The sequence below is a fragment of the Dromaius novaehollandiae genome, chromosome 21 (genome assembly GCF_036370855.1).
Source record: "Dromaius novaehollandiae isolate bDroNov1 chromosome 21, bDroNov1.hap1, whole genome shotgun sequence".
Classification (NCBI taxonomy): Eukaryota; Metazoa; Chordata; class Aves; order Casuariiformes; family Dromaiidae; genus Dromaius; species Dromaius novaehollandiae.
This window is the reverse complement of record NC_088118.1, coordinates 8425405-8449651: the sequence shown is the minus strand read 5'-3', so window position 1 is coordinate 8449651 and position 24247 is coordinate 8425405. Positions and strand designations below refer to the sequence as shown.

The 24247-nt window shown below is 61.6% G+C and overlaps 3 protein-coding genes across 4 annotated transcripts in view; all 3 read right to left on the bottom strand.

The window, feature by feature from the left end:
- The window catches only part of CDON (cell adhesion associated, oncogene regulated), a 40595-nt gene extending 37394 nt beyond the window's left edge, over positions 1 to 3201 (bottom strand). For both annotated transcript variants that reach the window (XM_064524358.1, XM_064524359.1), the window contains exon 1: positions 3017 to 3201. The gene's annotated coding sequence lies outside the window, so the exon portion shown is untranslated. The remainder of the gene's footprint in view (positions 1 to 3016) is intronic.
- Positions 3202 to 7410: 4209 nt separating this feature from the next.
- Positions 7411 to 16860, bottom strand: CHEK1 (checkpoint kinase 1). Its single transcript, XM_064524357.1, has 11 exons — positions 16689 to 16860; positions 15347 to 15570; positions 13340 to 13404; positions 13187 to 13256; positions 12915 to 13103; positions 11694 to 11798; positions 11405 to 11606; positions 10029 to 10206; positions 8719 to 8850; positions 8536 to 8637; positions 7411 to 7688 (listed from the first exon to the last, which is right to left on the bottom strand). The coding sequence occupies exons 1-11, from the start codon at positions 16751 to 16753 to the stop codon at positions 7593 to 7595; spliced, it is 1428 nt and encodes a 475-aa protein (XP_064380427.1). The 5' UTR covers positions 16754 to 16860; the 3' UTR covers positions 7411 to 7592.
- Positions 16861 to 17902: 1042 nt separating this feature from the next.
- STT3A (STT3 oligosaccharyltransferase complex catalytic subunit A) lies at positions 17903 to 24245 on the bottom strand. The gene is made up of 18 exons (XM_064524356.1): positions 24145 to 24245; positions 22796 to 23007; positions 22422 to 22482; positions 22058 to 22179; positions 21824 to 21969; positions 21606 to 21696; positions 21417 to 21523; positions 21086 to 21250; positions 20468 to 20648; positions 20094 to 20249; positions 19845 to 19936; positions 19561 to 19716; positions 19244 to 19432; positions 19025 to 19141; positions 18809 to 18911; positions 18525 to 18713; positions 18328 to 18443; positions 17903 to 18197 (listed from the first exon to the last, which is right to left on the bottom strand). Exons 2-18 carry the CDS (start codon positions 22881 to 22883, stop codon positions 18159 to 18161), a joined length of 2118 nt encoding a protein of 705 aa, XP_064380426.1. The 5' UTR covers positions 22884 to 23007; positions 24145 to 24245; the 3' UTR covers positions 17903 to 18158.
- Positions 24246 to 24247: the final 2 nt, after the last annotated feature.

Below are 24247 nucleotides of genomic sequence, written 5' to 3'. Positions count from 1 at the left end.
GAGAAGGGATTAAATGAAAAATGTTTATTTCTTTTTACTGCTGTAGCTCTGTTATCAGGCCTTCCCCAAGACATGAGCTTGTAAATGCTTAAAAAAAATAAAAAATAAAGAAAAAAAGCAGCAGGGTTTGGGTTTCAGTGCATTTGAATCACATGCTCGTAGCCTGCTTTGGCTTGCCGGAACAAAAGCACGCTGTTTATGATTAGGGCATATAATATCAAGTTTAACAAAAAAAACTGTCCAGAATTCGGGCCGCGAAGCATTTAGCACCGCTCGCGAGCTGGGAATTGTCGCAATATAGCAGCATTTCTAAAAAAACCCATGCGCTGTTGCCATCAGCAACTAAGCTATGACAAGAGCACTTTTTCTCGCTGAAGGAATTACGGAGGAGCGGTACATCACGTCGACTGAAGCTGTCAAAGCCCCGACGGTTTTTGAAGTAAGGAGAAAACCCAGCGGCTCCACAAAGCGCCGCTCCGGTTTTAAGCCCGCACCTAACAGGATTACCTGCTTTGTTCCAAGGCACAAAACGAGGACGCTCGGCCGGGAGCCGCCAGCGCCGGGGAAGCTAATAATTCTCCCGGCAACCGGTGGCTGCAAAACGGCGATTTTTAGCTTTTAGGCGACTAAACAGTGCTGCGGACACGCGTGCGAAAGACGCGGCTCGCTGGGTAAACAGCCCTTCAAAGCCGACAGCTTTACAGCGCCGCTGCTCCCGTCGCAAAGCCTGACACGAGACGCGGCAAATCATTTTAGAAAGGCAGTAAAAAAGCTGCGTAAAGCAGTCACGCTCGCGGATTCACCCATCCTTCAAGGAGTTACGAGGCAGCGACAAAATAAACAGCGGGTTCAGCCTTGCAAGTGCTGCGCCTTAGGTCTGAGAAGCCGTTTCCCCCTCCGGTTTAAAAAAATATAAGTACTGAAAACACGCAAGAGGCAGCTGAAAAGCTCTTTGATTAAAATTCACCCGCTGTTTCGTTTCTCTGGTGGAGACAAAGCAAATAAAATCGATCTCAAAGTCGGGAATGAGGCGGCTTCGAGGATGGGAGGTGCCAACGCACCCAGAAGGTCTCAACGCGAAGAGTTAAGACGCCGCGAAGCCTTACAGCAGGATTCCTCGGGGATTACGCACCTCCTCTCGCTTCGGGGGCTTTCAGCCGCCCTAACTGCGGAGAAAATCACGCTCGCATTAAAAACCCGCGTGGAGATACCGATTTTACGGCGGAGCACCAATCCGTCTCCCACCGCGTCCTGCAGCGGCTTCAGGGAGAAAAAGCGTTTTAATTAAAGCTGGTGACAAACATAGCCGAGCCGGATTAACTTTCACTGCGAAACGAGACCTTAAATCAGTAACAGACCCGAGGCAGAGCAGCACTGCAAATGGTGCTGCGCGGATTTTTTAACTCAAAGCACGCTCTAAGTTGGCTCGTTTTAGTGTTTTCTCCCATTTGGACTCAGAGAGGGCAAAAAAAAGGCGTCAGATGGTTTAGATAAATCGCGTGGCCGAGCTCCGGCTTCGAACATTGGGAGCCCAGGCCGCTCGTGTGCTTTTGGGCCGGGCTTTGCTGGAGTGCAACATGCTGCTTGGGCCGGGCCTTGCTTTGAGGCCTGCTGACGCGGGGCTCTGTGCGAGGCAGGGCCCCCTTGGGGGGGGAAAAGGGGGGGGAAAGGGGGGGAAGGCCCCGTGGGGCAGCAGCTGCTCAGGTGCTCGCTAAGGGCGATGCCGGGGTGCAGAGGCTGCTGCCAGGGCGCTGCTATGGGCGGGGGGGGGGGGGGGCGCATTTTAGGCCGCTGTGCAGGACGGGCGGGGCCGCTCCATGCGGGGGGGGGGGGGGGGGGGGGGGGGGGAAAGCTGCCACCTGCAGCAGCGCATCATGGCGCCGCCTCGCGCCCCCCAACGGCTCCTGACAGCCCCCAAAGGCGCCGCCTCGCGCCCCCCAACGGCTCCTGACGGCCCCAACGGCAGCGCCTCGCGCCCCCCCCCAACGGCTCCTGACGGCCCCCAACGGCAGCGCCTCGCGCCCCCCCCAACGGCTCCTGACGGCCCCCAACGGCAGCGCCTCGCGCCCCCCCCAACGGCTCCTGACGGCCCCAACGGCAGCGCCTCGCGCCCCCCCAACGGCTCCTGACGGCCCCAACGGCTGCGCCTCGCGCCCCCCCAACGGCTCCTGACGGCCCCAACGGCAGCGCCTCGCGCCCCCCCAACGGCTCCTGACGGCCCCCAACGGCTGCGCCTCGCGCCCCCCCCAACGGCTCCTGACGGCCCCAACGGCAGCGCCTCGTGCCCCCCCAACGGCTCCTGACGGCCCCAACGGCAGCGCCTCGCGCCCCCCCCAACGGCTCCTGACGGCCCCAACGGCTGCGCCTCGCGCCCCCCCCCAACGGCTCCTGACGGCCCCAACGGCAGCGCCTCGCAGCCCAAACGGCTCCTGACGCCCCCAACGGCAGCGCCTCGCGCCCCCCCAACAGCTCCTGACGGCCCCAACGGCAGCGCCTCGCGCCCCCCCAACGGCTCCTCAGGGCCCCCAAAGGCGCCGCCTCGCGCCCCCCCAACGGCTCCTCACGGCCCCAACGGCTGCGCCTCGCGCCCCCCCAACGGCTCCTGACGGCCCCCAACGGCTGCGCCTCGCGCCCCCCCAACGGCTCCTGACGGCCCCCAACGGCTGCGCCTCGCGCCCCCCCAACGGCTCCTGACGGCCCCCAACGGCAGCGCCTCGCGCCCCCCCCCAACGGCTCCTGACGGCCCCCACGGCAGCGCCTCGCGCCCCCACAACGGCTCCTCAGGGCCCCCAACGGCAGCGCCTCGCGCCCCCAACGCCTCCTGACGCCCCCCACGGCTCCTCGCAGCCCCCCACGGCAGCGCCCCAGCGGCTCCTCGCGCCCCCCCGCGGCGGGGGAGCCAAGGGCCGGGGAGGGCAGCGCGGCCCCCCCCAACCTCCGCCCCGCCGGTGCCCCCGCACCTCCGCCGCGGGCAGCGCAGGGGGGAAGCGCCGCGCCTCGCCTCGCCTCGCCTTACCTCTCCGCCGGCGCCGCCGCGGCCCCTGCCCGCCCGGCGCCCGCTCGCAGCGCATTCCAGGCGGGGCGGCCGATCCGGACGGGAGCCTCCATCCACCGCCGCCCCGACCCGACCCGCCGGCCGCGCCGCGCCGCGCCGCCTCCACCTCGCACACGCGCGCGCCCGCCGCCGCCTCCCCGCGGCCACGCCCCCGCCCCGCCCCGCCGGACCGTACCACCGCCCCCGCCGCGGGGGGGGGGGGAGCGGCGCCGCGCGGGCCGCGCCAAGCGCTCAGGGGCGCGCGCAGTGCGCACCGCCCGCGGGCCCTTTAAGAGGGGGGGGGGGAGGAGAGCGCCCCGCGCGCCGCACGTGCGCGCGCGCGCCGCCGCGCGGCGGGAGCTCTGCACCGTGCACCGTGCACGGGCCACCGTGCGCACCGGGTGCTTGCATGCAGCGTGCAGCGGCCGCCCTGTGCATGCAGTGCTTGCGTGCACCATGCATGGCTGCTCCGTGCGCGGAGGGCTTGCATGCACCATGCACCGGCCGCCCTGCATGCGGGGTGCTTGCATGCACCATGCACGGAGGGCTTGCATGCACCATGCACTGGCTGCCTTGCACGCAGAGCGCTTGCATGCACCGTGCACCAGCCGCCCTGCATTCGGGGTGCTTGCATGCACCATGCACCGGCCGCCCCATGCATGGGGGGTTTGCATGCACCATGCACCGGCCGCCCCACGCGCAGTATTTTTACACGCAGGGTGGAAAGTCCACTCCCGCGCGCCCGCCGGCTCCGCTACCCTGTGTTTACCGGCGCTAATTTTATCCCAGAAAAGGTTTCCTGCAGCACGTAACTATTTCCACCGGCGCAAAGGCGGTGCGGCAGCCGGGCCGGCGGCCGAGCGCCTCCGGAACGGGGTTAAAACTCCTGGTTTTGGTGCATCTTTTTTCCGGAGGCGGCAGCAGGTAGCGCTGGGCTGGCGGGGAAGCCGAAGAGAGAAGAGAAGAGAAGAACGGGAAAACGGAGAGAAGAGATGAGAAGCAGAGATGAGGAGAAGATGAAGAGAAGATGAAGAGCAGGAGTATGAAGAGGAGAAAGAAGATAAGATGAGAAGGGAAGATGAAGGGAGGAAGGAACACGAAGAGAAGAGAAGACGAGGGGAAGATGAAGAGAAGTTGAAGAGAAGATGAAAAGAAGGAAGATGAGACAAGATGAGAAGGGAAGATGAAGGGAAGATGGAGAAAAGAAGGAAGATGAAAAGGAGGAGAAGAGAGAAGAGAAAAGAGAAGGCAAGATGAAGGGAAGAGAAGAAGAAAAGAAGGAAGATGAAAAGGAGAAGAGGAGAGGAGAGAAGAGAAGAGAGAAAAGAGAAGAGGAGAAAAGAGAGGAGAAAAGAAGGGAAGAGAAAAGGAGAGAAGAGAAGAACAGGAAAATGGAGAGAAGAGATGAGACGTGAAGATGAAGAGAAGATGAAGAGAAGAGGGAGTATGAAGAAGAGAGGGAAGAGAAAAGACAAGAGGAGACGAGGAAGGGAGGAAGGAACACGAAGAGGAGAGAAGACGAGGGGAAGATGAAGGGAAGTTGAAAAGATGAAGAAAAGGAAAATGAGAAGAGAAGAAAGGAGAAGGGAAGATGAAGAGAAGCTGGAGAGGAGCGAGTGTGAAGAGGAGAGGGAGGATGAGAAGAAGAGGCGAGAAGGGCCGATGAGGGGAAGATGAAGAGAAGACGAAGAAAGGAAGGAACGTGAAGAGAAGAGAAGGGAAGAAGAGGGGAAGATGAAGGGAACTTGAAGAAAAGATGGAGAAAAGATGGAGAAAAGGAAGATGGGGCTTTGGCACGGAAATTCCCGTTTTCCCACCCAAAAAGAGGAGCCGGGGCGATGCTCCTGCTGGGCCCGCCCCACGGCCCCGCGGCGTCATCCGGCAGCTGCAGCCTGCGCCCCACATCTGCATCCCGCCCCACATCTGCAGCCTGCACCCCACATCTGCATCCATCACCCCACATCTGCAGCCTCCATCTGGCCTCTGCCTCCTGCACCCCGGATCCTGTGCCCCACATCTGCACCCCACAACCTCAACGGCACATCTGCACCCTGCACCCCACTTCTGCACCCTGCACCCCACATCCTTCACCCCACATCTGCATCCTGCACCCAGATCCTGCACCCAGCACCCGCATCCTGCAACCCCACCCCACATCTGCATCCTGCACCCGCATCTGCACCCCACATCTGCATCCACCACCCCACACCTGCATCCCACATCTGCACCCCACAGCCTCCACCCCACATCTGCATCCGGCACTCCAGATCCTGCCACCAACATCTGCACCCCACACCTGCATCCTGCACCCCACATCTGCATCCCACAGCCTCCACCCCACATCTGCATCCGGCACTCCAGATCCTGCCACCAACATCTGCACCCCACACCTGCATCCTGCACCCCACATCTGCATCCCACAGCCTCCACCCCACATCTGCAACCTGCACCCCGGATCCTGCACCCACATCTGCCTCCCACATCTGCATCCACCACCCCACATCTGCACCCCACATCGGCACCCTGCACCCCACACCCTGCACCCCACACCCGCCTCCTGCATCCCACCCCTAACCCTGCCCCCCCCACCCCACAGCCACCCCCCCTCGGGGCCCAGCGATGCTCACGGCCTGAGCACCCTCACCTGCCCCCCCCCGCCACCCCCCCCAATCCAAGCCCAGCCGGGGCGGCATCCTGCCCCGGGGCAGTGCCGCAGGCAGAGCCAGGGCAGCGGGAGCGGGGGCTGCTTCCCCTCCTGGCCCCTTTTCCTGGGAAAAAGCAGCCACGAATCCAGGGAAAAACCCACCAGAGCGAACCCCCCCCCCCCCGGGGGGGGCCGGATCGAGCCCCGGGCGCGGGAACCCAGCTGCATCCCCCAGCTCCAGGCCGGGGGGGGGGGGGGAAAGATGGGCTGCAGATGCCAAGGCGGCGGGAGCCTCCCGCACATCTGGCGGGCAGATGTGGCCGCACAGTCGGGCTCTGCCGCCCAGCTGGGGGGGGGCGAGCGGGGAAAGCCCTGGCTGCCGCCACCAACGGGCCCGGCCCGCGGCGAGAAACAGGCCTTTTTTGGGGGGGATTTGGGTTTTTTTTTGGGTGGGGCGGTCGGCCCCTAATTTTGGCAGTGGCTCCCAGTGTGGGGCTGCAATCGGCACCGCTCGCTCCCCCGGCCCCTTTCCCTCGCGGCTCGGAGGCGGGAGAGGGCTGAGGGCCGCCTGCGCTGTGCGGCTGCATCCTGCATCCGTGTCCGTGTCCGTGTCCTGCATCTTGCGTCTGCATCCGCATCCCGCATCCGCATCCCGCATCCAAATCTGCACCCTGCATCCCGTCTTGCACTGCGCATCCAAATCCGCCATGTCCCGCATCGTGTGCATCCACATCCCGCATCCGCATCCCGCATCTGCATCCTGCATCCGCATCCCGCATCCACATTCCGCATCCACATCCCGCATCTGCATCCCGCATCCACATCCCGCATCCGCATCCCGCATCCGCATCCCCCACCCTGCCTGGCATCCGAATCCGCCACGTCCCGCACTGCACATCTGCCGTGTGGCACTCATGCAACGAGTTGTGCGTGGCCTCATGCTGCGGGAGGCCGGTGGAAACCCCTCCCCGAACCTTCCCCCCCCCCCAAACACCAGCCCACCTCATCGCAGTCGCGATCGCCGAGCTCCGGGGATGATAAAAAGCCCCTCGAGGTCCCTCCCTCCCGGCCCCGGGGGGCCGTCGGTGACGGGCAGGGCGAGGGCCCCCGCGTGCCGGCAAGCTGGACCGCGGCCTGCGCTACGGGGGGGTTATTTTTCAGCTGGGCACAAAAGGAGGATCCGGCCCCAAAAGCCAAATCGGGAGCGGGAGCGTGCTGGTGTGGGCTGTGCAAGAGCTGCTGCGCCCTCAGTAGGTTTCAGAGTTAACGCACCCAGCTGCAAGACCGTTTTCCATTGGCCACCTCGAAAGCGGTGGGTGCAGGGGCCAGGCCGCGATGCCACTGGCTCCCTCGGGGGGCGGCGGCCCGGCCCGACCCCCCTGTAGCCTAAGTGGCACTTAGGCTGCTCTTAAAGTTGCCCTTAAGCCAGCGACTTTAAGGGAATTTAAGGGACCCAAAGTCGGAGACTTTAAGGGACCCAAAGCAAAAAAAAGAACCAAAAGAGGGGAAAAAATCCCCCCTCGCCCCTTCCCGCTGCCTTTTGCGGTTTTTTTTTCCTTCCCCCCTCTTTTTTTCCTCCTGTTTGGGTAAAAACCGACCTGGCAGGAAAAAAAGCAGATTGCACTTGAAAAAAAGAAGAAAAAAAGGGAAAAAGGGGAAAAAAGGGAAAGCAAAAAATATATATATTACTGTTGCGCCCCCCCCGTGCTTTTTTCCCCTGCCCTTGGGTTCATTTATTAATAAAGCAATTAAATTTATTTCTTGACGGACGAAAGCCCCCGTCGGGGGGGGGGGGGACAGACACGTGCACCCACCGGGTGGCTCCGGGAAAGGAGGGAGGGGGGGAGCGGGGGGTCCTGAGGAGGAGGAGGAGGAAGAGGAAGAGGAGGAGGAGGAGGAGGGGGAGGAAGAGGCTCAGCTCGGCGGCAGCCACAGCCGGTGGGCGCTGACCACGTCGCCCAGCTCGCCCTTGATCTTCAGGAAGTGCCGCTTGAACTCCAGGCCGTCGCCCTGCGCCGGGGGACACGGGGGGGGGGGGGAAGCGCTGCGGGCAGCTGCCTCGCGCCCCCCTGCACCCACCTTGCACCCACCTTGCACCATCTGCAACGCCTTGCAGCACCGTGCACCCACCTTGCACCATCTGCAGCACCGTGCACCCACCTTGCACCATCTGCAGCACCGTGCACCCACCTTGCACCTTCTGCAACGTCTTGCACCCACCTTGCACCCACCTTGCACCATCTGCAACGCCTTGCACCCACCTTGCACCATCTGCAGCACCGTGCACCCGCCTTGCACCATTTGCACCGCCGTGCACCCACCTTGCACCATCTGCAGCACCGTGCACCCACCTTGCACCATCTGCAACGCCTTGCACCCACCTTGCACCATCTGCAGCACCGTGCACCCACCTTGCACCCACCTTGCACCACCGTGCACCCACCTTGCACCATCTGCAAAGTCTTGCACTGCCGTGCACCCACCTTGCACCATCTGCACCACCATGCACCCACCTTGCACCATCTGCACCACCATGCACCCACCTTGCACCATCTGCAACGCCTTGCACCCACCTTGCACCATCTGCAGCACCGTGCACCCACCTTGCACCATCTGCAACGCCTTGCACCCACCTTGCACCACCGTGCACCCACCTTGCACCATCTGCACCACCGTGCACCCACCTTGCACCCACCTTGCACCATCTGCAACGTCTTGCACCACTTGCACCCACCTTGCACCACCGTGCACCCACCTCGCACCACCTGCAACGCCCTGCAGCACCCTGCACGGGTGCCACGCTGCCCTGCACCCCCCGCGCCCCCCCGCGCCCCCAGCCGCCCCCGGCGCCGCTCACCTTGGAGAGGCGGAAGTCCACCAGGATCCTGCTCTCCATCTGCAGCAGGTTCACCTTGAAGACCAGCTGGTTGTTGCGCCGGTCCGTGGTGGAGATGGTGACCTGCCGGGGGGGGGGGGACACGGCGTCAGGGCGCGGGGGGCACACGCGGGGGGGGGGGGTCCCGCCCGCCCCCGGCCCCACCTGGTTGGTGCAGCTCCTCTTCCAGCCGTAGCCCATCCTCTCGCAGACCTCCTTGAGCGCCCGGTACGAGCAGGCGGCGTCCAGCTTGGTGAAGAAGCGCGTCATGCGCTTCACCAGGCGCTGCCAGGGGCTCTGCGGGGGCAAACGGCGCCGAGTCGCATCTTAATAGGCTGCAAAGTTGCATCTTGGTATTTTGCAACGTTGCATCTTAATAGACTGCAAAGTTGCATCATAATACTTTGCAAAGTTGCATCATGACATTTTGCAAAGTTGTATCTTAATATATTGCAAAGTTGCATCATGATATTTTGCAAAGTTGCATCTTGATATTTTGCAAAGTTGCATCTTGATATTTTGCAAAGTTGCATCATAACACTTTGCAAAGTTGCATCTTGATATATTGCAAAGTTGCCTCTTAATATATTGCAAAGTTGCATCGATATTTTGCAAAGTTGCATCAATATTTTGCAAAGTTGCATCTTGATATATTGCAAAGTTGCATTGATATATTGCAAAGTTGCATCATAATATATTGCAAAGTTGCATCTTGATATTTTGCAAAGTTGCATCTTGATAAATTGCAAAGTTGCATCTTGATATTTTGCAAAGTTGCATCACAATATATTGCAAAGTTGCATCGACATATTGCAAAGTTGCATCATGATACATTGCAAAGTCGCATCATGATACATTGCAAAGTTGCATCTTAATATATTGCAAAGTTGCATCATGATATTTTGCAAAGTCGCATCGTGATATTTTGCAAAGTCGCATCAGGATATTTTGCAAAGTTGCATCTTGATAAATTGCAAAGTTGCATCTTAATATATTGCAAAGTTGCATCTTGATATTTTGCAAAGTTGCATCTTGATAAATTGCAAAGTTGCATCTTGATATTTTGCAAAGTTGCATCATGATACTTTGCAAAGTTGCATCGATATTTTGCAAAGTTGCATCGATATTTTGCAAAGTTGCATCGATATTTTGCAAAGTTGCATCTTGATATTTTGCAAAGTTGCGCCTCGATCTTATAGACCCTGCAAAGCTGCACCCTGAATACTGCAACGCTGCATCCTGGTTGCGTGCCCGTTGCAAAGCCGCGCCCCAGATATTGCAAAGCTGCACCGCAGCACTACAAACATTGCAAAGTTGCATCCTGCAACCGGCAACGCTGCATCGCAGCATTGCAAACACTGCACAGTTGCACCCCGCAGACTGCACAGCCGCGCCCTGGTTGCGCACGTATCGCAAACCCGCAGGCCAAGCGGCCCCCCCGCCCCCGCGACGGCCGCGCGGCGCGGGGGGGGCACCTGCGAGGAGCCGGGGGTGCCCAGCAGCTGGCTGTTGAGCAGCATGTGCTCGGGGCGCGCCGGCTGCGAGAAGCTGATGCCGCGCGCCGGGCGCTCGCTGCCGCCCGCGCCGCTGTCCCACGGGGCGCCGCCGGTGCCGGGCTCGGGCTGCGACGTCGAGTAGCTCGTCTGCTCCTCGCTGCAAGGCAACGGGGGGGCGGGGGGGTCAGCGGGGCTGGGTTTGCAAAAGGGGGGGTTGCAAGGGGGGGGTTGCAAGGGGGGGGTTGCAAGGAGGGATTTGCAAGGAGGGATTTGCAAGGAGGGATTAAAAGGAGGGATTAAAAGGAGGGATTGCAAGCGTGGGATGTGCAAGCAGGGGATTTGCAAGGGCGGGATTTGCAAGCGCAGGATTTGCAAGCGCGGGATTGCAAAGAGGGATTTGCAAGGAGGGATTAAAAGGAGGGATTTGCAAGGAGGGATTTGCAAGGAGGGATTGCAAGGAGGGATTGCAAGGAGGGATTGCAAGGAGGGATTGCAAGGAGGGATTGCAAGCGCGGGATTTGCAAGCGTGGGATTTGCAAGCGTGGGATTGCAAAGAGGGATTGCAAAGGGATTTGCAAGGAGGGATTTGCAAGAAGGGACTAAAAGGAGGGATTGCAAGCGCAGGATTTGCAAGCGCGGGATTGCAAAGAGGGATTTGCAAGGAGGGATTAAAAGGAGGGATTTGCAAGGAGGGATTTGCAAGGAGGGATTGCAAGGAGGGATTGCAAGGAGGGATTGCAAGGAGGGGATTGCAAGGAGGGGATTAAAAGGAGGGATTAAAAGGAGGGATTGCAAGGAGGGATTTGCACGTGCGGGATTTGCAAGCACGGGATTGCAAAAAGGGATTTGCAAGGAGGGATTTGCAAGGAGGGATTAAAAGGAGGGATTGCAAGCGCGGGAGTTGCAAGCAGGGGATTGCAAAGAGGGATTTGCAAGGAGGGATTGCAAGAAGGGATTGCAAGGAGGGATTGCAAGGAGGGATTGCAAGGAGGGATTGCAAGCGTGGGATTTGCAAGCGTGGGATTGCAAAAAGGGATTTGCAAGGAGGGATTTGCAAGGAGGGATTGCAAGCGGGGGATGTGCAAGCGGGGGATGTGCAAGCGGGGGATGTGCAAGCGGGGGATTGCAAAGAGGGATTTCAAAGGGATTTGCAAGGAGGGATTAAAAGGAGGGATTAAAAGGAGGGATTGCAAGCGGGGGATTTGCAAGCGGGGGATTTGCAAGGAGGGATTTGCAAGGAGGGATTGCAAGGAGGGATTGCAAGGAGGGATTGCAAGGAGGGGATTGCAAGGAGGGGATTGCAAGCAGGAATTGCAAGCAGGGACTGCAGCGGCGCGGCCGCGCGCCCCTCTCACCTGAGCGGGCCCTCGGCGGGCGGGAGGTGGGCGTGGGAGCGCGCCTGCTTGCCCAGGCCGCCCGGCGAGGCCGCCCGCGCCCGCTTGCCGCCGGCCTCGCGCCCCGGGCGCCGCGCCGGGCGGCAGTACCAGCGGTCCTGGGCCACGTCGGCCACGGTGGCCCGCGCCGCGGGGCTCTCCGCCAGCATCTTGCGCAGCAGCGCTGCGGGGGGGGGACGGACGCCGTTGCAAAAAACCCGCCTGGAGGGAGGGGGCCGCGCCCCCCCCCCCCCCCCACGGCAGCTCCTACCCAGCGGCGCCGAGTCGATCTTCTTCCAGGGCGGCAGGTAGGTCTTCCTCTCCTTCCAGTCGCTGTACTCCTGGCAGGCGTCGCTCGGCTGGTCCCAGGGCAGCTCTGGCGGCGCGAAAGCACCGTTTTCCCCCTCCGCCACGGGGGAAAAGCGGCAAAAAACCAGCTGCAAAGGCCAGCGGGGGCTCGCCGGCCTTTCGGCTCAATGCACCGTCCCCAACCCGCTTTTGCACCGCTGCAGTGCGTAAAAGCCGCCGGGGTGTTGCAAATGCAAAAGCATCGGGGAACGGGCAATAATGTGATTTTTCTATTCAATGCACCGTTCCCTATGTGCTTTTAAAGCACCGCAATGCATAAAAGCCCGTGAGGCATTGCAGATGCAAAAGGAAAAGGAAATGCAAATGCAAAAGCGAAAGCGAAAGCAAAAACAAAGCAAGCGGGAATAGGCGATACTGCAATTTTCCTACCAAATGCAACTGCCTCCTCTACGCTTTTAAAACGCTACAATACATAAAAGCTGCTGGGCGCTGCAAATGCAAAAGCATCGGGGAACGGGCAATACTGTGATTTTTTTTTCTATTCAATGCGCTGTTTCTTATCTGCTTTTGACGTACTGCAATGCATAAAAGCCCCTGGGGCATTGCAAAAGCAAATGCAAAAGCAAATGCAAAAGCAAATGCAAAAGCAAATGCAAAAGCAAATGCAAAGGGAAATGCAAAGGGAAACGCAAAGGGAAACGCAAAGGGAAACGCAAAGGGAAACGCAAAGGGAAATGCAGTGCAAAGGGAAATGCAAAAGCAAAACAAAAGCAAAAGCAAAAGCAAAAGCAAAAGCAAAAGCAAAAGCAAAAGCAAAAGCAAAGGCAAAGGCAAACGCAAAGGCAAAGGCAAAGGCAAAGGCAAAAGCAAAGGCAAAAGTAAAGGCAAAAGCAAGGGCAAAAGCAAACCAAAAGCAAACGCAAAAGCAAACGCAAAAGCAAACCAAAAGCAAACGCAAAAGCAAAGGGAAATGCAGAGGGAAACACAGAGGGAAATGCAATGCAAAAGGAGATGCAATGCAAAAGGAAATGCAAAAGCCAAAAGAAATGCAGAAACCAAAACCAAACCAAAAGCGAATGCAAAAGCAAATGCAAAAGCAAAAGCAAACCAAAACCAAAGCAAAAGCCAAAGCCAAAGCCACAGCCAGAGCGCGGGCAGAGGCGGGGGCGCGGCGGGGCGCTACCTCCGGCCAGCATGGCGGTGAGGACGATGCCGCAGGCCCAGAGGTCGGCGGGCTCGGCGCGGAAGGGGCCGCGGCGCAGCAGCTCGGGGGCCACGTAGGGCAGCGTGCCGCACATCCTGCTGAGCCGCCGCTCGCGGCCGTTGTGCTTGAAGACGGTGGCCAGGCCGAAGTCGGAGATTTTGAGGTTGTCTGCAAAAAAAAAACAACACCCGGGGGGGAGGAAAAGGGGGTGGAAAGGGGGGCGGGGGGCGCGGGGGGGGCCGGGGCCCTACCTCGCTCGTCCAGCAGCAGGTTCTCGGGCTTGAGGTCGCGGTGGGTGATGCCGAGGCCGTGCAGGTAGACCTGAGGGCCGGAGCGGGCGGGTGGGTGGGTGCTGGGGGGGGGGGACACGGGGGGGGGACACGGCGGGGGACGTGGGCACTCACCACGCCGGCGATGAGCTGCTGGAAGAAGCGCTGCGCCTCCGCCTCGGGCATGCCGACGTCGGGCTCTGTGCAAAGGAGAGGGCGCGAGTGCGGCCGGGCCGGCGCCGCGGGGCAGAGCGCGCTTTATTTGCAAGGTTTGCAGAGGCGTTTTACATGCAAGGTTTGCAAAAACGTTTTACATGCAACATTTGCAAAAGCGCTTTACATGCAACATTTGCAGAAGCATTTTAAACGCAAAATTTGCAAAAGCGTTTTACATGCAAAATTTGCAGAAGCGGTTTTTGCAACATTTGCAAAAGTGCTTTAAATGCAAAATTTGCAAAAGCGTTTTACATGCAACATTTGCAAAAGCATTTTATATGCAAAATTTGCAAAAGCATTTTACATGCAACATTTGCAGAAGCGCTTTAAATGCAAAATTTGCAAAAGTGTTTTACATGCAACATTTGCAAAAGTGCTTTAAATGCAACATTTGCAAAAGTGTTTTACATGCAACATTTGCAAAAGCGCTTTAAATGCAACATTTGCAGAAGCATTTTAAACAAAATTTGCAGAAGCGCTTTAAATGCAAGATTTGCAAAAGCATTTTACATGCAAAATTTGCAAAAGCGTTTTACATGCAACATTTGCAGAAGCGTTTTACATGCAAAATCTGCAAAAGCGCTTTACATGCAAAATCTGCAAAATCATTTTACATGCAAAATTTGCAGAAGTGCTTTAAATGCAACATTTGCAGAAGCATTTTAAACACAAAATTTGCAGAAGCGCTTTAAATGCAACATTTGCAAAAGCGCTTTAAATGCAAAATCTGCAAAAGTGCTTTTTATGCAAGCTGCAAAGATTTGCAAAAGTGTCCAAATGCAGACTGCAACATGTTCCAGTGCAAATCACAACGTGTTCAAGTGCAAACCGCGTAGATCTAGAAAAAAGGCTAAATGCAAAAGGCGACAGGCTTAAATGCAAAGAGCGTAAATGCAAAAGGCGATTGTCTGCAAAAATGCTTAAACGGCAAATGCAAAGACCCGCACGAATATTTAATTACAAAATGTTTAAATGCAAAACGCAAAAACCTGCAATAAAGGCTTAAATGCAAAATGTTTAAATGCAAAAATGTTTAAATGCAAAAATGTTTAAATGCAAAATGAAAGAAAACCCAAAAATGGTTAAATGCAAAATGCAAAAACCCACAATAAAGGCTTAAATGCAAAATGTTTAAATGCAAAAATGTTTAAATGCAAAATGGAAGAACATCACAAAATGATTAAATGGAAAATGCAAAGCCCGCACGAAATGTTTAAACGCAAAATGCAAAAACTCGCCATGAGTGTTTAAATGCAAAACGTTTAAATGCAAAATGGAAGAACACCACAAAATAATTAAATGCAAAATGCAAAACCCGCAATAAATGTTTAAACGCAAAACCTTTAAATGCAAAATGTTTGAATGCAAAATGGAAAAAAAATCACAAAAGTGTTTAAATGCAAAACGCAAAAACCCGCATGAAATGTTTAAATGCAAAACGCAAAAACTCGCAATAAACGTTTAAATGCAAAACGTGTAAATGCAAAACGTGTAAATGCAAAACGTGTAAATGCAAAACGTGTAATGCAAAACGTGTAAATGCAAAACGTGTAAATGCAAAATGTGTAATGCAAAATGTGTAATGCAAAACGTGTAACGCAAAACCTTTAAATGCAAAATGGGGGGGAAAAATCACAAAAATCGTTAAATGCAGAATGCAAAAACCCACATGAAATGTTGAAATGCAAAACGCAAAAACCCGCCATAAATGTTTAAATGCAAAATGGAAGAACAGCACGAAACGATTGAACGCAAAAATGCAAAACCCGCAGGCAACGTTTCAACGCAAACCGGAAAAGCTGGCGATAGATACCTAAACGCCAGATGCTTCAATGCAAAATGTTTAGATGCAAAACGGAAGAAAATCACAAAACCGGTTGAATGCAAAGCGCGAAACCCCGCCGGAGGCGTTTGCAGGCGACGCACCGATGCGGTCGAAGAGCTCGCCGCCGCTGCAGTACTCGAGGAAGAGGTAGTGCGTGGCCCCCTCGCGCCGGTGCCCGTAGAAGCGCACGACGTGCTCGTGGCTGAGCATCTTGTGGATGCAGATCTCCTTCCTGACGTCGTCCGGGCACTCGGCCGCCCGCTTCATGTCCACGATCTTCACGGCCACGGCCTCCTCCGTGCGCCGGTTCACCGCCAGCTGCACCCTGCGGAGGGGGGGGGCACGGCTAGCGCCCGCCGGGCCTGCGAGGGGCGGGCGAGGGGCGTGCAGCGGGCGTGCAGTGGGTGCACAGCGGGTGTGCAACGGGGGTGCAATAGGGGTGCAACGGGCGTGCAGTGGGTGCACAGTGAGCGTGCAACGGGGGTGCAACGGGTGCACAGTGAATGTGCAACGTGGGTGCAATGGGCATGCAGTGGGTGCACGGTGAGCGTGCAACAGGGGTGCAATAGGGGTGCAGCGGGCGTGCAATGGGTGCACAGTGGGCGTGCAACGGGGGTGCAATGGGCGCACAGTGGCGTGCAACGGGGGTGCAATAGTGGTGCAACAGGTGTGCAGTGGGTGCACAGTGAGCGTGCAATGGGGGGGCAATAGGGGTGCAGCAGGTGTGCAATGGGTGCACAGTGAGCGTGCAACAGGCGTGCAACGGGTGCACAGTGAATGTGCAACGTGGGTGCAATGGGGTGCAATGGGCATGCAGTGGGTGCACGGTGAGCGTGCAACGGGGGTGCAATAGGGGTGCAGTGGGCGTGCAATGGGTGCACAGTGAGGGGGTGCAATAGGGGTGCAACGGGTGTGCAAAGGGTGCACAGTGGGCATGCAATGGGGGGGGTGCAATGGGGCACAATGGGGGGGCAATGGGGGGCAATGGGGGGCGCAATGGGGGGCGAAATGGGGGGCAATGGGGGGCGCAATGGGGGGCACCATGGGGGGCAATGGGAGGCACAATACGGGGTGCAATGGGGGGCGCAAGGGGGGCGCAATGGGGGGCGCAAAGGGGGGGCAATGGGGTGCAAGAGAGGGCGCAATGGGGGCGCAGTGGGGGGCAACAGGGGCACAATGGGGGCGCAATGGGGGCGTAATAGAGGGTGCAATGGGGGCGCAATGGGGGGGCAATGGGGCGCAATGGGGGGTGTAATGGGGGGCACAATGGGGGGTGCAATGGAGGCGCAATGGAGGCGCAATAGGGGCGCAATGGGGGGTGCAATGGGGCCGCAATGGGGGGTGCAATGGGGGGTGCAATGGGGCCGCAATGGGGGGCGCAGCGCACGTGTCCCGGGCGCGCGGGGGCCGCGCGCGCCGCCCCGCCCCCCCGGCCGCACTCACTCCCCGTAGGCGCCTTCGCCCAGCGTCTGCACCAGGTCCCAGTCCTCCACGAAGGGCACCGCCATCCCGCCGCCCCCCGGCGCGGCCCCGCGGGCCCCGGCCCCGCCGCCGCCGCCGCTGACCCAGGCGGGAGCCGCGCGCGCAGCTCGCCGGCCCCCGTCCCGCCCCGCCCCCCCCCGCGCGGGAAGCCAGGCCCCGCCCCGAAAGCCGCTGGCCCCGCCCCCCCCGCGCGCGGGAAGCCAGGCCCCGCCCCCCCCCGCGCGGGAAGCCAGGCCCCGCCCCCCCCGCGCGGGAAGCCAGGCCCCGCCCCCGAAAGCCGCCGGCCCTCCGCCCCCCCACGCAGAAAGCCAGGCCCCGCCCCCGAAAGCCGCCGGCCCCGCCCCCCCCGCGTGGGAAGCCAGGCCCCGCCCCGAAAGCCGCTGGCCCCGCCCCCCCGCGCGGGAAGCCAGGCCCCGCCCCGAAAGCCGCCGGCCCCGCCCCCCCCGCGCGGGAAGCCAGGCCCCGCCCCCGAAAGCCGCCGGCCCCGCCCCCCCACGCAGAAAGCCAGGCCCCGCCCCGAAAGCCGCCGGCCCCGCCCCCCCACGCAGAAAGCCAGGCCCCGCCCCGAAAGCCGCCGGCCCCGCCCCCCCACGCAGAAAGCCAGGCCCCGCCCCGAAAGCCGCCGGCCCCGCCCCCCCACGCAGAAAGCCAGGCCCCGCCCCCGAAAGCCGCCGGCCCCGCCCCCCCCGCGCGGGAAGCCAGGCCCCGCCCCCGGAAGCCGCCGGCCCCGCCCCCCCCTCGCAGGAAGTCAGGCCCCGCCCCCGAAAGCCGCCGGCCCCGCCCCCCCCGCGCGGGAAGTCAGGCCCCGCCCCCGAAAGCCGCCGGCCCTCCGCCCCCCCCCAATCCCCCTCCCCCCGGACGCCTGGGCCCCTCCTCCTCCTCACCCCTCCCAGACACCTGGGCCCCTCTGCACTCCCCCCCCCCCCGGCCCCTCCCCGCTTTCCTGCTTCGCCCCGGACGCCTGGGCCCCTGCTTGGGCCCAGCCCCCTTTCCCCCTTCCAGCCAACGCCGGGGCAGGTTTCGCCCCGTTGCCCCCCCCCCCCCCCCCCCCCCCCGGTGCCCGTTTGGCTCCGTTGAGGGGAGAGGGGAAAGCGCCGCGGTTTGATGCCGAGCCAGGGCAGCGGCCGGGGGGGGGGGGGGGGGGGGGGGGAGACGACGGACAAGACACACCATCATTTTTGTGTGTTTTCCGGCTTTTTCTTGGAATTCCCCTTTAATCGACCCCCGGCAAAGGCAGCGTTTCCGATTGAGGAGCCGGGCGGCGTTATAAAAACCCGGACGGGACTCGGCCGGCGGCACCAGCCACTCGCTTACAAACGGTGTATAAAAAAAAAGAAAAAACCAAACCAAAAAAAAAAAAAGAAGAAAACAACCCCAAAACGGCGTCACGGGGCAAAGGCCGGGTGAGCGCGGTTGGCGGCGGCGGCGCCTCTACGTCCGCGACAGGCCCCGGTTGTCCAAGTCCTTGACCTAAGGAGAGGAAGGGGAGGGGGACGCTCAGCGGCTGCGGGTGCCGGAGCGATCCCGGAGCCGCCGCCGCTTCCCTCCGGCTCCGGGCGCCCTTCCCGGCTCCGGGGCCGGCCGGCCGCCCCCCTCTCACCTTGTAGATGCGGACGAGCCAGTGCTCGGTGGTGTAGGCCTCCTCCAGCACGTCCAGCTCAAAGTCCTTGTTGCCGATCTCGGCGTTCCGCACCCGGTCGTAGCCCGGCGGCCGCTCTGCGGGGAGAGGCAGAGCGCGGTGTGAGCGCGGCCCCGACCCCCCCCCCCCCGGCCGCCGCGCGCCCCCCCGGCACTCACTGGCTTCGGTGTAGACCTGCCCGAAGCGGTAGTAGCACATCTTGTACATGAGGCAGTTGAGCAGCACCGGGGAGCCCTCGCGGTCGACGCGGAACTCGCCCGTGGCCGTGTAGTAGTCGTGCTCCTTGATGTGGCGGCCCGTGTCCGTGCTGCCGCCGATGCGCACCATCCACAGGAACTTGTTGATGTCTGCGAGGGGCAGCGGCGGTTCCCAGCGCGTCCCGGGGGCCGGAGCCGAGCGCGGGGGAGCGGAGGGCGCGCGCGGGCTCGGGGCGAGGCCTTACCGTCGGACGAGTAGCCCGTGAGGCCGCCGAATATCACCAGCACGTAGCTGACGTCCAGCTCCCGCATGATCTCGTAGGCCTTCTCCTCCGTCGAGGCCATGGCCTGGGATAAACCGCGTCAACCCGAGGTCTCCCCCCAAAAGGGAACCGTCACCTGGAGAAGGTCTGCTGGGAACCCGAAGAGCCACGGTGGCGCGGAGCAGGGCGGGCGCCTACCTGGCCGACGCGCGAGATGTGCGTGTTGTTCCAGGTGTTGTTGTCCACCAGGATGGTCCGGTTGGCCATGGCGGTTATCTGGTACCCGTAGTCCCACCACGACATGACCTTGGCGTCCTGCGCTCCGAGGCGAGGCGGGGCGGGCGGTTAGCGCCGGCGACGCTCGGCCCCGTCCCCGGGAGCGCGGCGGGGGCGAGGGCGGGGGCCGGGGGGGCTCACCTCCGGCGTGTTGTGGCGCAGCCAGTAGTAAGCCTCTCGGAAGTCGTCGAAGATGATCCTGCTGCCGTCCCCGCCACGAGCGGAGAGCACGATGGAGGGAGAGGAGTAGGCCTCGCTGGTCACCCAGGTCGAGTGGAAGGTGTAGGTGATCAGGAAGAAAGCCATGACCAGGATCATGCCGCTGGCGACCTGCAGAAGCGGAGCGGCAGCGTCCGGGCCCGCTCGCTCCGGAAGAAGACGCTACACCGGTCCTCGCCGGCACCGGAGGCTGTGGCCCCCCCGAGCTCTTCCCCTCCGCGAGCGCTTCCGATGCTCACCTCGTTCTTGATGGGGTAGGTGGAGTCCTGCTGCTTCTTGCTCTTCTTGTCCGGCCGGCTGATGTCCAGGTTCTTCATGTAGGTGGAGAGCACCTGGGAGACGCCGATGCCGGACAGGATGCACATGACCGGGGCCAGCACCAGCATCAGACGCACCTGGGGCGAGAGGAGAACCGCTAGCGCCCGGCCGGGGCCCCCGGTGAGCCCGGGCGTTTCGGCCACGCTGGGGGAAACGGCGCTCCGTCGAGACCGTTTCGTCACCGCGCCGTCGCGGTGGCCCTCACCATGACGGCGGAGAAGTACATGCTGGTGACGCCGTACATGATGATGAAGATGCGGGCGTCGGAGAGGTTGCTGAAGCAGTAGTATAGCCCGACTGCGAGGGGAGAGGAGAAACGGGTCAGATCCGCCCCGGCGACGTGCCGCCGCCTCCACCACGGCGGGGAAGAGCCCGGCCTTCGGCGCAGACCCCTCCTGCTCAGCGAGGTTTCGGGCGAAAATGCGGCGCGAAGGCCAGCGCGCGTGGGCCGCACCTGGGAACATGAACACGAGGAGCTGCAGGTCGAAGTAGTAGGAGGACCAGGTGGTGGGCTGGTGCTCGGAGACGGAGGCGATGATGGGGATGTTGTTCTTCGCGTAGGAAGGGTCCAGCAGCGAGTAGAAGCGCCCCGTCCACGGGGAGATCTTCCCTGGCAAAGAGGGGAGAAAACAGCCTTTAATCCCAGTGCGGAGCAACCCGGCATGCCAGCAAAACTGTCCCAAGAACACGCAAACGAGGGCAGGTCCTTCCCAACGGGAGGACGAGCAGATGCCGAAACCTCGGCGCGAGGTCGCGGCGATGAAGAACCGTCGCTCGGGCTCCTCGAGGCGCCGGGGGGGAGCGGGGAAGCCCGGGGGCTCGCGGTACCTGTCAGCATCAGCACGGCCCCCACGGTGAGGAGGAGGAAGCCGACCAGGGAGATGACGCTGCGGAAGAGGACCTCAAACTGCTGCGGGTTGAGCTTGCTGCGCAGGTAGTCCACGAAGGCGTGGATCTGGCACAAGCCGAAGACGCCCAGGGCGGCCATGTGCTCCGAGGAGAGGACGGGCTGCGCGGGGGCGAGAGCGCCGTTAACGGGGCGCCAGGCGGGATATTCGCCTGCCGGGGCGGCCGAGGGGGAGCGACGGGCCGCAGGTCAAACCGAACGCGCTCGAGAAGGTCAACGCTCGAAACGGGAACGTGTTCACGGGGGGCAACCAGCACCGTGAAGGTTATCAGCAGCGCGTTGCTCGGAAAGGCCTAGGTCAACGGTGGTAGGACAACAGCCACCTTCTCGCTCTGCGTTTCAGAGCAAGGCGACACCTAAAAGCCGGGTGAGCAACGACACAACAGCAAATCGCTCTGCTACGGCTTTCCCAAACCAGCGAAACGCTGCGATCCTGATCGAGGAGGAGCTTTTACCGACGCCAAAGTGTGGACGGAAAAAACAAGGGCAACCCACCGAACTACCCCCGTGCTCCGGGCTGTGAACCCTGGGGTCCCCACCTGAAAGCCCACAAAGGAGATCTGCATGGAGAGGATGGTCCCCAAGCAGTAGACCGTGCAGTAGGCTACGTAGATCCTGTGGGAGAAGCGCCCGGTCAGCATCAGCACGAGGACGTGCAGCGGGATGAGGTTAATCAGAAAGACGTAGCCGCCCCACGAGGAGACCTGGTGAGAGAAGAGCCGAGCGCCGGCGCGGTTAAGGACCCCCGCGCCTGAGGACAACGGCGCTCCGCCGGGGCGGCCGGATCCGAGGCCGGGCCTCCACGGAGGTCCCAGCTCTGGGATTGCGAGGGGAGTCGGGAACGCCGTGGCGGCGCGCGCGCGAGCTCACCATGTAGAAGTAGGCGAGGGCGCACATGGCCGCCCAATAGATGGACCCCGTCTTCACCGCCTTGATCCACATGTAGTAGGTCAGCAGCATGCAGAATATGGCGATGCCTAGGCGGGGACGGCGCGGAGACGTCACGGCCAGCTCGCGGCGTCGGCTCTCGCCAGGCCGCCCCCGGCACCGCGCGCTCACCTTCGTTGTCGTAGGAGCCGGCGACGGAGCGGGAGATGTACCCGGGCACCACGGCGATCATGGCGGCGGCGAGGAGCCCCGCGCCGGCGTCCTGGGAAGCACGTGCGCGGCGGGGAGAGCCGTCAGGGCGCGTGGCTCTGCCCCGCTCCGCCCGGGAAGGGAAGTTTCCAAGTGGATCTTTCCTTTCCCAGCGGTTTTGGCTCCACCCGGCCCTGTACCTTGAGCTCCTTGGTGAGGTGGTAGGTCACGATGGTGGTGAAGGAGGAGAAAAGCGGAGCCAGGAAAACGCAGACGTTCCGGATGTCGATGGTGACGTGGAAGAAGTGGAGCACGTGGTAGATGGCCGCCGAGGTGATCATGAGGCCTGCGGGAGGGCAGAGGGAAGCTCTCCGCTGTGCCGTGCCGCGCCGCGCCGCGGGGCGCGACCCGGCCCGGCGAGCGCGTGGCCTTACCCGGGTAGATGGTGCCGCCGATGATGCGGCCCAGGGGGTACCAGGCGCGGTCGTCGAACCAGTTGTGGAACTTGTAGAAACCCTCCTCGGCCAGGAAGCGGGTCGTGCGGTAGTTGAAGTACCTGGAAGGGCAAAGAGCGCTGAGCGGCGCCGACCGCGCGGCCAGGACAGAGACGAAACCCTCGCCCTGACCTCGCCTGGAGACCCAGGAGTGAGTTTTGGCTCTGGAAGAGGGAAACGCTCCCCATCTCCCGTCCTTAACGGGGAATTTGAATGCGGAGGGGAACAACCGGAGCCCAGCGAGCAGCTCGCGCGCACCAGGGAAGCCCAGGAGGTCCTGGGGGGACGGGAGGAAGGTACTCACGGGTCAAACTCATGGATGACGCTCTCGAATCTTAAGACAGAAAACAGCCTCGTGGAGAAAGCTGCAAAACAGGCAAAAAGCAGGATGAAGACAGAGCGCCCGCAGAATCAGAGTCAACACCATGTCGATCGACTTTTTTATTAAATAAAAACTGTTTTGGCGTGAATTTGGTTGCGAGGAAGCTAGGAAAAGATACTGTTTGTAAAAACACAAGTACTAAAGGAACAGAAGTGTTCACTTAAGGCCTGCTCTGAAGACAAGGAGAACGTCACAACTTAAAAAAGCCCTGCAAAAGGAGGAGCAGGGCCAGCTCCGCTCCGGGGTCCCTCCCCGAGGACGCTCCGGGCAGCGCCGGCACCCGGGGCCGCACTCACACAGCACCGCCGCCATGGACAGGATGAGCAGCTTGAGCAGGGTGTCCTGCTTCTCGTAGGAGAGCCGGAGGAAGCCCAGCTTGGTCATGGTCGCCTCGGCGGATGAAGCTGCCGCGGCCTGGCGGGGGTCCTGCCTTCACGGAGCGCGCGGCTCCCTCGGGGCGCAGCGGGCGGCCGGGTCTTCCCGTGCGGAGCAGCGCATAAGCCGTCACCTGCGGGGACGGAGACGCCGCCTTGTCCTTACGGCAACTCGGAGAAGACCCTGAAATCCCGCCGGGATGCGGCGGCGGCTCCGGCTGCCACTCAGTTATGGCATGTTAACACGGAAGCAACTGGCGCCGCAGTGACCTCCCGGTTCCTCCGCCCAGGAGCAAAAAGCAGGTAATAACGTAAAGCAGGTGCCCGCAGGCCTGTTACCCAAATTCCCATGTTTTTGGCCCATTTCCCCCAGCGGGCAAAGGGGGGGAAGTGGTAGGGGGTCTCCCCATGCCCCCCACAAGCACCCCCCGGCCTCCCTCAGCCCCATGGGACCATGATCCCCCCACCCCGTGGCCCTGGGCACCCCCCAGCCCCCAGGGACCCCTCAAGGCCCACAGCCACCAGCCCCACAGCCCTGGGCAACCCACTGCACCACAACCCCCCACCCCATGGCCCTGGGCACCCCAAATGCCCCAGGCACCCCCCAGCCCCCATCCCAGGGCCCACAGGCCCCCCTCAGGCCCCCAACCCCCCACCCCACAGCCCTGGGCACCCCACAGTCCCTCACCCCATGGGCCTGGGCACCCCCCAGCCCCCAGGCACCCCCCAGCCCCTCACCCCCCAGCCCCCAAGCCCCCCACAGACCCCCAATCCCCCCACCCCATAGCCCTAGGAACCCCACAGCCCTGGGCAACCCATAGTCCCTCACCCCATGGCCCTGGGCACCCCAAATGCCCCAGGCACCCCCCAGCCCTCATCCCAGGACCCACAGGCCCCCCTCAGGCCCCCAACCCCCCACCCCACAGCCCTGGGCACCCCATAGTCCCTCACCCCATGGGCCTGGGCACCCCCCAGCCCCCAGGCACCCCCCAGCCCCTCACCCCACAGCCCCCAAGCCCCCCACAGCCCCCCAACCCCCCCACCCCATAGCCCTAGGCACCCCCCAGCCCCACAGCCCTGGGCACCCCATAGACCCTCACCCCATAGCCCCGGGCACCCCTCAGGCCTGGGCACCCCACAACCCCTCGCCCCCCAGCCTCACCCCACAGGTCTGGCGCCCCCTCGCCTCCAGGCCCCCCCCGGCACGAGCTCCCCCCGCCGCAGCCCCCGGCCCGCTCGGCGCTAGGGCCCCGCGGCGGCCGCGGCCTCACCTGGGCGCCGCGCTCGGCCCCGCCGCCCCGGCCATCCACCCCGCGCAGCCGCCCCTGCCCTCCGCCGCGCCCGCGCGCCTCCCATTGGCCCGTGCCGCCGCCA